The 11,986-nt window shown below is 45.7% G+C and overlaps 1 protein-coding gene across 1 annotated transcript in view; it reads right to left on the bottom strand.

Annotated features, from left to right (window-relative positions):
* Nucleotides 1-5,635: 5,635 nt before the first annotated feature.
* The window catches only part of Aurkc (aurora kinase C), a 7,314-nt gene continuing 963 nt past the window's right edge, over nucleotides 5,636-11,986 (bottom strand). Inside the window, 6 exon segments of the mRNA XM_028779578.1 lie at nucleotides 5,636-5,930; nucleotides 6,169-6,343; nucleotides 8,262-8,410; nucleotides 10,642-10,780; nucleotides 11,428-11,619; nucleotides 11,845-11,878. Coding sequence (XP_028635411.1) covers nucleotides 5,760-5,930; nucleotides 6,169-6,343; nucleotides 8,262-8,410; nucleotides 10,642-10,780; nucleotides 11,428-11,619; nucleotides 11,845-11,878 — 860 coding nt within the window. The 3' untranslated portion in view covers nucleotides 5,636-5,759.

Here is an 11,986-nt window from a genome sequence, read left to right as displayed (position 1 = left end):
ATTGGGGGTGGGCAGAGGGAAGCACTAGCTAAAGAAGCTGAAAATCTTACCTCTGAGTTCTATAAAACATTCCTTTTCTGCCACGACCATCTTTTCTACATTACATTAGGAGCCTAAAAATACTACGTTTCTTGCCCAAAGATAAACAACTCAGGAAGAGCTGGGTCCAGAAAGTGCTTGAAAGCCACCGGAAGAAAAGAAGATAAGCTCAGATGACCTCTTAAGCATCAAGGCCTGGAACCAGAGGGTGGAATGAAAGTAGCAGATGACCCATTCCCTGAAACAAGGAGGTAACAAGACTTAACCAGAGAGGCCATGAGTTTCCAGTATCACTTCCTGGTACAGGGTTCTCTGAGCTGGAGCCAGCGGCCTCCATTCCTCTTGGGTAAAAATTACAGCCACATCCTCAAAGGTGAAAGCCACCTGGAAAGTCACTAAACGTATTAGCACTGGCCTCAGGTTTTGCTCAACAGGTACAGAGATTAAGGTCCAAAGTACACAGCGCATCCTGAAGGCTATGCTGTTTCCTGGGCCGCAAGGGAAGAGACTCGCTGTTTGGGACGTGTCATGGCTAGTTTTAGTTGACAACTTGACACAATCTAGAATCACCTAGGAAGATAGTCCCGGGGAGGGACTACCTAGAACAGATTGGCCTGTGGGCATGTCTGTGAGAAACTATCTTGATTATGTTAAAGCTGGAAGACTCAACCTAAGAGTGGTTGACACCATTCCCTGGGTTTGAGTACCAGACTGTATAAAAAGGAAAAAGAGTCACTGAGTTGGCTCAGAGGGCAAAGGCAACTGGGCCCAAACTTTACAACTTGATCTCTACCCAGGAACCTTACAGAGGAACAGGCAAGAACCCAGCTCTCCAAAGTTGTCTTCGGGTCTCCAAATGTAAACCCCACAATACACTAAGTAGATAAATGCGTGTAACCTTAGAATGAATAAAAGTACTGGGTGTGGCAGCTTACACCTTAAATCTCAACACTTCAAGAAGCAGAGCTAGATGGGTCTCCGTGAGTTCCAGGCCTGCAAGGGTTACTTGGTGGGACCCTGCCTCAAACCAAACAAGTAAACAGAATAACGAGGGGAGCACAAGCATGCATGGATGCAACGACTGCTCTCGGTTTTTTCTGACCACGAACATGCTGTAACCAGCTCTTGTGGGCTCCTGCCACGGTGACTTCCCTGCCATGATATATCTGGATATGTCAGCCAAGCAAACCCTTTCTTCCCTCAATGCTTTTGTTGGGGAATCTTATCACAGTCACAGGAAACAAAGCTAAGACAGGCATAATCAATCAGTATGCCAGACAGACGGCTCCTATGCAGGAGGTCTTAGAAAGTAACCAACAGCAAAGACAAACCATGGGCTGTGAGAGAGGTTCTGTCGGGATGGCATAGGCATGACAAAATGATGATAATGATGCTGGAACCAATACCAATAACCTTACGAATGTCATTTCTTGGGGCTGGAGAGATGGCTCAGTGGTTAAGAGCACTGACTACTCTTCCAGAGATCCTGAGTTCAATTCCCAGCAACCACATGGTGGCTCACAACCATCTGTGACGGGATCCAATGTCTTCTTCTGGTGTGTCTGAAGACAGTGACAGTGTACTTACATACATAAAATAAATAAATATTAAAAAAATTATTAAGTTAAAATAAAAAAAAGAGCTGGGCAGTGGTGGTACACGCCTTTAAACCTAGCACTTGGGAGGCAGAGGCAGGCAGATTTCTGAGTTCAAGGCCAGCCTGGTCTACAGAGTGAGTTCCAGGACAGCCAGGGATACACAGAGAAACCCTGTCTTGAGAAACCAAAAAAAAAAAAAAAAGAAAGAAAGAAAGAAAGAAAAAGAACGTCATTTCTTGAGTTTCACTGGTCCAGCTAGTCTCCTGCCCATGCTGAATGCTTCTAAACCACTCAGTTCTGAAATCAAGGTGCCTCCAGTTTCAATCCAAGCTTCTGAGACTACCAGATAACCACTGTGCAGCACTTCATCTCTCAGCCTCCATTTCCAGAGCAACACAGCAATGCTCATGTCATGGGCAACAGCTATGAGGAAAGTAAACAAAAAACAGAAAATGGAAAAAGGTAATCATGGGTATGAAAAATACTCATGGGCTCGAGGTGAGCTTTCTGAAAGATAAATCATATCACATTTAACTTGTCTAATACAGTCTATGGTAAATATGGCTGGTACCTACGGACAGGTCAGTGACTTGAGGCTAAAAGATGTCCGCAAGTTGTTTATTTTTTCTTAAGACCATAAGTAGTCCAGGCTGGTCTCGAACTTGCTATGTATCCAGGGATGACCTTGAGCTCCTGATCTTCATGCCTCTGTCTCTCTAGTACTGGGTTACAGAAATAAATAAAAGGAGGGCTACTTGGGCAAGTGAGATGGCTCAGAGAGTAAAAGGACTTCCCCCAAGACCTGAGTTTGATCCCCAAAACCCATATAAAAGTAGGAGGGCCAATTTCTGAAAAATAGTCCTTTGACTTCCACACTTGAGCCATTGCCTGCATGTGAGTAGACACACGAACACTTAACACACATAAATTGTTAAGTTTTTAATATTTTAATGCTTTCATTTTTTGTGCATGGGTGTGTTGCCAGCATGTGTGTCTGTGTGAGGGTGTCAGACCCCTTGAAAATGGAGTTCCAGTTGTCAGCTGCCCTATGGGTGTTGGGAATGGAAACCTGGGTTCTCTGAGAGAGCACCCAGTGCTCCTGACTGCTGAGCCATCTCTCCAGCCCCAAACTTTAAAAAAAAAAAAAAAAGTTTAAAGTGACAGCTGAGAAGAAACGTGACAGAGAATGGTCTTGCAGAGATCTGAGGACTGTCTGAGGCAGAGTGAACCTCGACGGTAAAAAGCTGGAGAAGCAAACAAATTGTTAAGTCAGATTGGTACACCTGAATAGCAGCGAGCCACACAGGGAAACAAGATCGTAAGTAGTCACCCAGGAAGAAGACGATACTTAATAGATCATGTCTGATATGAACTAATGAAAGTCTTTAGCCTGGAGGTTTATTTCACTATCCAATCTCTTAAATAGCTACCAGAGGCCTGCCATTCCTAGTATGAGGAAACTATAGGAGGGCTAACTAGCAGAGCAGCAATGCTGGAAGCTGAGGGCTATGTGTGTTCTTTATTAGAAGCAGAAATGGCAACAAACAGGAACCAGATATTAAACCAAATCCTAGACAATTGCTGCCCATCGTCACAGAAGTTTTCTTTAGGCATCTAGGTTATTACTAGAAAAGAGTCATCTGGATTTCTGAAGATCAACTTAGAATACATGGGATTCCAAAGTGTCTGTTACAGAAAAGGAGGCAGGCTGGTACATACTAGGGTGTAAAGTCCTACTTTCTTAGGTATGGCCTCCACTGTTCATGTACATAACGACCCTCTCAGGTACTAAGTGAAGGAGAAAAAAGAATTAAAGGGAAAGGACATAACTGCTCGTAGGTATGGTGGAAGAGAAAGTTTACCACAGATATGTGGGAGAGCATAGCCAGAGGCAGGGACACCCGGGAGAGTACAGAGTGGACATGACCCTAAATCATGTGAGAAGAGGAGGGAAGGAGGAAGGAGAAGGGGAGAAGGTGCAGCAGCCAAGAGGCCCAAAAGAGCAGGGATAACCAAACTGGTTAGATTGTAAAGGGAAGGGCAACTGGGGAAAGGGCAACCCAGCTCCAGGGCTGGGAGAGTTTAAGGTATGGGGGCGGGGTACATCAGCCAAGAACTCTTGGTGACAAGTAGGGGTGTGGGTTGCTTAGACACCCTGGTGGCCGGGTCTCTTTGTTATGTTTAGTAGGCACTGTAGCTTTTTGTCCCAGCTTTGAATCCTAACCCTAAGACTGGGGATAAACTGGGTGACCACGGGGATCCACTTTTTCTAAACAAATACAATTATCAAGACCAACCTAGAGGCTCTCTTGATTGACAGGCTCTCCAAAACTTAAGGAAGCATCAAAAATCTCCGAAAATCTACCTGCCTAGAGCCCACCAGCGCGGACGCCAGCCTGCGATTCTGCTGGCAGCGGAGTCGGGAATCCCGTGTCTCCCTGCCCAGGGCAGACGACTTTGGCTGCTGGCTGTTATGCTCAGGTCACGGAGCGGCTCACCACAGTGTCTAGTCTTTGCCTGTGCTCCCTACTCCTCTTTCTAGGCCACACAGGGATGCAACTAAGATTCCCACAGTGAGCGTGGACTGAACAGTAGCACAAGGATGACATCAGGGCATGGAGACAGTACGGCTGCAGCACCAGCATTTCATTTGCTGAGCAACCCACAAGACCCTTGTGCTATGCCTTTTGGGTAATGTAGTTCTATCTCTGCTTATAAACCAATCACTCCTTCCCCAAAGTGAAGAGATTTTCTTAGTCTTTCTCTAAAATAAGGTCACAGACCTAGTGTCATGACTTACACATACCTATTGTTATTATTATTATTATTTGAAATTGTTTTAATTCCAGACAATCTCGATAAATTGGATGGGTTGGCCTTGAACTGAACTTATCCTGCCTGAGCCCTGAATACTTAAGATTATAGGCTTGGGTCACTAGGCCTGCCTTCAGACTCATCAAGTAACAAGGCACACAGCACAGGGAGGTGTGTGTGTGTGTGTGTGTGTGTGTGTGTGTGTGTGTGTGTGTATTCTGGGACTGAGTGAGACTGAGGGTCTTTTTGTGAAAAATGTAGACTAGAGTGTTGCTGAGAGCCAAGACTTATTGCCCTCCTGCCTGAGGGAAAATGCCAGTTAGGTAAACAGCCAGAGTTAAGGAATGCTTTATTGCCCTCCTGTCTGAGAGAAAATATTAGCCAGATACGCAAATTGAGCCAACTGTTTTATTGTCCTCTTGCTTGTGAGAAAATATTTAGATAAGTGGTTTGGGCTAAATGCTTGTGGGTGTAGAGAACTTTGCAATTACAGGATGGCCTTGGACCCTGACTGTTAGATGACCTTCCCGCCTGAAGGTGGCCTGAACAATAAAGTTTGAGCACTTGATCAGACATTCAGACTTGTGCTTCTTCTTTGTATCTCTTGTCCTTTCATCCATCTGCTCCCTCCCCGTAGGTTCTCATCAAATTTCCCGAGGTCTGGGGCAGTGTGTGTGTGTGTGTGTGTGTGTGTGTGTGTGTGTGGTGTGTGTGTGTCTTGAACCTTTGTCAAAACTCAGGGCAGATGTAAAGATGATAAACTGAGCGCTCTACAGAGGGCCCCTCAGTTCTACACATATGCCATCCCTCCTTATACACCAACCTCCTTTCATTTATTGGTTATCTTATGTGTGTGTGAGCATGGGTGTGCCTCTGTCCATGTGCAGAAGCATGGGGACTGAGTTTGTTCCCCAGCACCCTGGTACAAGCCAGGCACACTGAAGGGCCTCTGTGATCTTAGCACTGAGGAGATGGAGAAAGGAGGATCGCTGTGTTTCCTTACCAGCCAGTCAAGCCAACTTGGTGAGTTTCATGTTCAGTTCAGAGACCTGTCTTCTCAAAAACACGAGATAAAGAGCAAAAGAGGGAGCCACCTGATGTGGGCCCCTGGCCTCTACCCCATCGCTCACGGAAGATAAAAGCATCGATCCAACCCACACACTAACTCACTCAAGCAAGAAGACTGATGCTAAATCAGTTTTTATTTTCATCACTTCATAAAAGAGAAAACAAGGAAACCACATGTAGTAACACACAGAACCTGGAGAGCTCCCTGAGGAAACACACAGGAATAGAGACAGACAGGGCTCAGGAAGCCATCTGAACACAGGGAGGCAGTATCCTCTGAGAGTGTTCCCTGATCCAGGGGTGCATCAGGACCTGGGCCAGGCTCAGCCGCTCTGAGGGATGGTATCTAAGAAGCTTGGAGATCAAGTCCTGGGCCCCTGCAGGCATTGATGAAGGAAACTTAAAATCCACCTAATGAGCCGGGGAAGAATAGAATCAAGTTATTCTCCTTGGGTAGCCTTCTCCCTGTTCTGTAAGTCCTTTCAAGGCACCCTTTTGGCTATTAGCAGATAATCTTTTGTACACACTTCAGTCCCCAAAGGCCCACCCAGGAGCTGTCACTGCCTGGCTTCCTGGTGAATGTCTCGTGTGTGTGTGTGTGTGTGTGTGTGTGTCTGCACGTGTATGCGCACACGCAAGTCCATCATACCTGGCGGATGCGTCTGTATGTCTCACTGGAGGTGCTGCTCTCGAAGGGTGGCTTTCCCACCAGCAGCTCATAGCAGAGCACCCCCACGCACCACAGATCAACCATCTCATTGTACGTTCTCCCCTCTATCATTTCCGGGGGCAAGTAGTCCAGAGTCCCACACATCGTCTTTCTCCTAGAGCAGGACACAGAAGAGAGCGCTGTTCATAGGCTGGAAGGGAAATCCTCCTTGTCCAGCTTCCAAGGAAGCGGGAGACACAGGGACATCCTGAAGAGTCCCCTCCTGTGCGTGCCTTGAGCGGGGACGGCTGTTCACAAACACCAACTGTTAATATGGATTAAGTATTAAGCATCAGAGGGAATATAGATGGTGAGTCAGGGGGAATACCTGAGGACCAGAGTTCTATCCCCAGAACCCACATAAAGCCTATATGTTTATAGCCCTAGAACTCCTACAGTGTGATGGGAGGTGGAGGAGAACCACAGATACCCTTTAGACCAGCTAGCCAACTATGAAGCAGCAAATAAAAGACCCTGTCTCAAACACACACACACACACACACACAGAGAGAGAGAGAGAGAGAGAGAGAGAGAGAGAGAGAGAGAGAGAGAGAGAACACGGCACATGTGTGTCTGCACTCACACATGAGAATAACGCAGATTTTTAACATTCAGGGAAAGCAGATGCAGATGGCTGTAGTAGGAACGCACATCTCTTAATTCTGGCATTTGGGAGGGTTGCAAAAGGAGGAGTGTTATGTGTTTGAGGCTAGAATGAACCCCAGGCCAGGCAGGGCTAATGACATGAGAGCCAGTCAGACAAGGAAGGGCAGGAGAGATAACTCAGTGGTTAAGAGCACTGGCTGCTGTTGGTATTTAGTCTAGGCTCCACCCCACATTTACCTGGCAATAGCCAGGTATGCGTGACTCACTATAAAAGGGGCTGCTTGCCCCTTCCCGCTTCCTCCCTCTTCCCTCAACTTCCCTCCCCATGCCATGAATAAACTCTATTCTCTACTATATCGTCTTATGGTTTGTCCCTCCAGGGAAAGGGATGCCTCAGCATGGGCCCACAGAGGCACCTCCTTCCCCCACACCTGACTGTACATCCACCAAACATTCCTTCTCTCCTTATCTTTTTATAAAATACAACAGGTACTCTTCTAACAGGTCCTGGATGGATTTTGCAGCATCCATGTGGGTGCTTACAACCATCTACAACTCCAGTTGTAAAGGTTCTGATGCCCTCTTCTGGCTTCCAAGAGAACAAGGCATAAAAAAAAAATGGTGCACAAGTCCTACATGCAGGCAAAACATACATATATATATATATATATATATATATATATATATATATGATATACACATACACACACATACACACACACATATATATGATAAAAATTAAAAAAAAAACAAACTAACTCAGAGAAAGTAAATACTGTAAGGGAAGATACACTAATCCCGTGTTCTAAAATTATTCAGCCAGGTGTAGCATATCACCACAGGGTTGCTGTAAGTTTGAAGCCAGCCTGGTGGTCTGCAGAGTCAACGAGTGAGGAAGACTTATTACGTACATAATGACGATGTATGTCTCAAGGGAACCAAGGAAATGGAACTCATCGTCATGGAGACATTCCTTCCTGGGATGCTTGCTCATTTTACATGGAATCTTAGAAGGACATTCAGTGTCTTTATTAACCTCTCCGCTGTATTCCTTTAAGGCAAGGTTTCTCACTGAACCTAACCCAGTCATTTCTGCCAGTCTGGCTGCTCAGCTTCTAGGATCTGCCTGTCTCCATCCCCTAAGGCAGGGGATTCAAGGAATCCGTAGCCATGGCCAGATTCTTACAGGTTCTTTGCACCTAAAGTCAGGTTTTCCTGCTCAGGAAGGAACTGTTCTCATCTACTGAGTTCCTCACCCCACCCACCCGGTTCTTCCAGTCCGCAAGTGCATTTTAAAAGTGTCTATTTGGAAAAGGCACTTGTTCATCCCAAGGCCCATTTTGTATCTAGGTCTTACACGTGAGACGAATTCATTTGGGAAAGGCCTCACTAGTGTGAGGGTCCTACCCCCATCCCATCCAACCTACCTGAGAGAGAGGGTATGCACAGACCACCCGAAGTCTGTGATCTTTATCTCACCCTTGAGGCCCAGCAGAAGATTCTCTGGTTTGATGTCCCTGTGAATCACCTTGTTCCCGTGGCAGTAGATCAGGGCATTTGACAACTCTTCTATTATCTGTGTGAACAGAAGCAATCTGGTGTGGGGAAGTCTCTCACAGTTTCCCTGTGAGGTAGAACTGCCATCAGGAATTTTATCATTGCCATGGAATCTCATTTTCTCGACTATAATTCTATTATCTCTTTGTGTGTATACGCATGCATATGCAGAGCATAGAGGACAATCTTTAGTGTGGCACCTTATTGTCCGTCCACTTTGTTTTCCTTGGTTTGAGTCAGGGTTTCTCAGTGTCGCTCTGACTATCCTGGAACTCTCTCTATAGGCCAGGCAGGCCTTAAACTTATAGAGATCCTCACGAGTGCTGGGAGGAAAGGCCTGGGTCACCACCACCTGGCTTTTTGTTCTTTTGAAAACAGGGTCTCACTGTCTAGCCCAGGTCAACCTTAAACTCATGAGGTCTGCCTACCTCTGACTCCTCCAGTGTAGGATTAAATGCATGCATCTCCATACCTTCCTGGTTCCCCCAAATCTTTAAATAGCACCATGGTTATAATTTGGCATAGACACTAAACTAGCCAGGTCCTCCCCATAGACTTAGAAGAACAAGGAGCCAGACACAGAAGCTGTGCTGAGCCAATCAGAACATTCCCCAAAAGGATCAGAGAGAAGGCTATAGGAGTCAGAGATTTTGATGTCCAGCAAAGCCAACTGCTGCTACTGGGATAATGGCTGTTAGGGCTTTCCTTAAAGTGTCCTACAATTTCTAGGTACCTTTTTTTTTCCTTTTATGAGATAAGGTTTCATTATGTAACCCTATGGCCTAAAATTTGATATGTAGACCAAGCTGACTTTGAACTCCTGAGCCTTCTGACTCAGCCTTCAGAGTGCTAGAATTATAGGCCAGCAACACTATGCCCAGTTAGCTTTCCAATATATGCTTATGGTTTCATTTTCTTTCTTTTTTGTTTCTTAATCTTTTTTGTTTTTTTTTTTTGGTTTGTTTGTTTGTTTGTTTTTGGTTTGGTTTTTCGAGACAGGGTTTCTCTGTGTAGCCCTGGCTGTCTTGGAACTTACTCTGTAGACCAGGCTGGCCTCGAACTCAGAAATACGCCTGCCTCTGCCTCCCAAGTGCTGGGATTAAAGGCATGCGCCACCACTGCCCTGCTTCATTTTCTATCTAATAGAGTTGGACTTTTTATATACTATTTTTATTGCATTTATTTATTGTTTTCTGTGCCTATATATGTGAATAAGTGCATGCATAGGTCCAAGGACAACCTTCTGGGTTTCTTCTTTCCTTGGAACGACGATATGGGTCCCAGGATGCTGTTCAGTCTTGGCAGCAAGCATCCTTACCCAATGAGCTGTTTTTCCAGCCCCAGTTAGAATCTGATGCTTGATTTGATAGATTCCAGGTATGGAACAATGTGGTAGCACTGAGGAAGCAGAGGCAAGAGAATCTCTGTAAATCTGAGGCCAGCCTGGTCTACAAATATTGTTCTGAGTCAGACAAGAAATGAAACCCTGTCTCAAAACAAACAAAAACAAAAAAACAAATCTATACTAATATTCTGGGGCTACACTGGTGATCAACCCAAGGCCATAAACATACTAAACAAGAACTAGACCAACAAGTTACATCTAAGAACATCTAAAAACAAAAACAAAAAATAAAACAAACAAACAAAAAACCCTCATGGAAACAAACAATCCAAAGGTGGGTGGTGGCACATGCCTGTCATCCTAGGACTTAGGAGGCTGCAATTTGAAGGTCAACCTGGGCTACACATGAGTTCCAAGTAATTCTGAACTATTTAGAAAAGAGTGACTCATGAAGAAAAATACAGCACCTCGAGCCAAGCATGGTGGCATATCTACAATCCTAGCTCTTATGAGGCTCCAGGATTTCACACATTTCAGATCATCCTGGAGATTCTAGGAAAGTCTGGGCTAGTCTGGGCTATCTAGCAAAATTTCCTCCAACTCAGATCAAAAGAGATGAAGGCCAGCAAGATGTCTCAGTGAGTAAGAGAGCTTGCTGTGTAAGCCCAGTGACCTGAGTTTCATCCCTGTAAGCCACATAAGATGAAAGGAGAAAACAGACTCCTCCCCAAGTTGTCTCATGACTTCTATATTTGCACACTATGGCCTGTATGCTCCCCTGACCCGTATCACACACTACTATAAAAAATAATAAATTAGGAAGAGTTGGGAAGGGGATACTGGCAGCTACAACCAGTAACTGTCATCATTGCATGCTGAATCCCTGGTCCCAGAACTCCCCTTACCGAGGCTGTTCGCTGCTGGTCCAACTTCTGGTTTCTCTGAAGCTCCTTATAGAGATCACCTCTTGGAGCATACTCCAGAATTAAGTACAGCCGACGGTCATCATGGAAGTAGTTGTACAGGCGAAGGATATTCGGGTGTCTGAAGGAGGAAGGAGGGAAGGGTCAAGGCAGACAAGATAGCACAGCAAGCAGACGCATTGATTACCAAGTGTGCTAACCCGAGTTCCACTCCCAGAATCTGTATATGCAAGGGAAGAATTAATTCCTGCAAGTTGTCCTCCATGTGTACTGTGACTCACATGTAGACCATGTGCCACCACACCCCAAGACTTAAAATTAAAAAAAAAAATGCCGAGTAGTGCAAGACTGTAATCTCAGCACTCCAAAGGCAGATGCAGACAAATCTGGGAGTTGAAGAGCAGCCTACCAGATCTACAGAGTGAATTCCAGGACAGCCAGGGCTATACAGAGAAACCCTGTCTCCAAATAACCAAAACCAAAACTAAAACAAACAAACAAATAAAATCACCTGAGGAGCAACACTGGAGGTTGACCTCTGAGCTGCACATGTGTGTACCCTTGACATTGGTGGGCCCAACACCAGGAGGGAATTATTCCACAGTCTAACTGGAAAGAGCTACAGAGAAAAGTCTTCAAGGTGAAAATAAAATGCTTCTTTGGGAGTCATGGAGAAAGACTGAGTTCAGAGATAAGGGCAGTAAGAGGGAAGCAGGGTCTGGAAAAACACCAGCTCTGAGTTCCACATAGACCACAGACCACGCTTACTGTAGGTGCATATGGATCTCCACTTCCCTGCGAAGTTGGTGCTCCAGTCCCTCCTTCTCTATCTCAGACTTGAAGAGGATCTTCAGGGCCACGATGAAATGACTTTCCTTGAGCCGAGCCAAGTACACACGCCCAAATTTCCCCCTGCCCAGAGGACGCCCGATTTCAAAGTCACTGATGGTGAAATGCTTCCTGAACAGATGGAAGAGATGACCTACCTCATCTCAGAGACTAGGAAGAAGAGTGAGGGGTCCCCAACTGCTCCCCTTCCTCATTCACTGAGCTCACAACTCCGGCAGTGGTACCATAGGGAAAATAACATTTTGGATCCATTAGCCAACACTCCTATTGCCCAGTTTGCTCTTCACCCGAATCCCATTTTCTTTCTTCTTGTAGAAACCCTGGCAACACACTCACCTGGTGGAGGTGCTGGGCTCCATCTTGTCAGTGGCTAAGGAAAGAAAGAGAACAAATGGGCGTGGTGATGCTCAGTAGCGATCCCAGTCTGTGGGAGTCTGTAGACGCCGGAGGCAGGAGTTCAAAGTCACCCTCCACGCCA

Source organism: Grammomys surdaster, unplaced genomic scaffold, assembly GCF_004785775.1.
Source record: "Grammomys surdaster isolate TR1022 unplaced genomic scaffold, NIH_TR_1.0 355, whole genome shotgun sequence".
In the NCBI taxonomy this organism is placed as follows: Eukaryota; Metazoa; Chordata; class Mammalia; order Rodentia; family Muridae; genus Grammomys; species Grammomys surdaster.
Note: the sequence above shows the minus strand (reverse complement) of the source record. Positions and strands in the feature narration are given on the sequence as shown.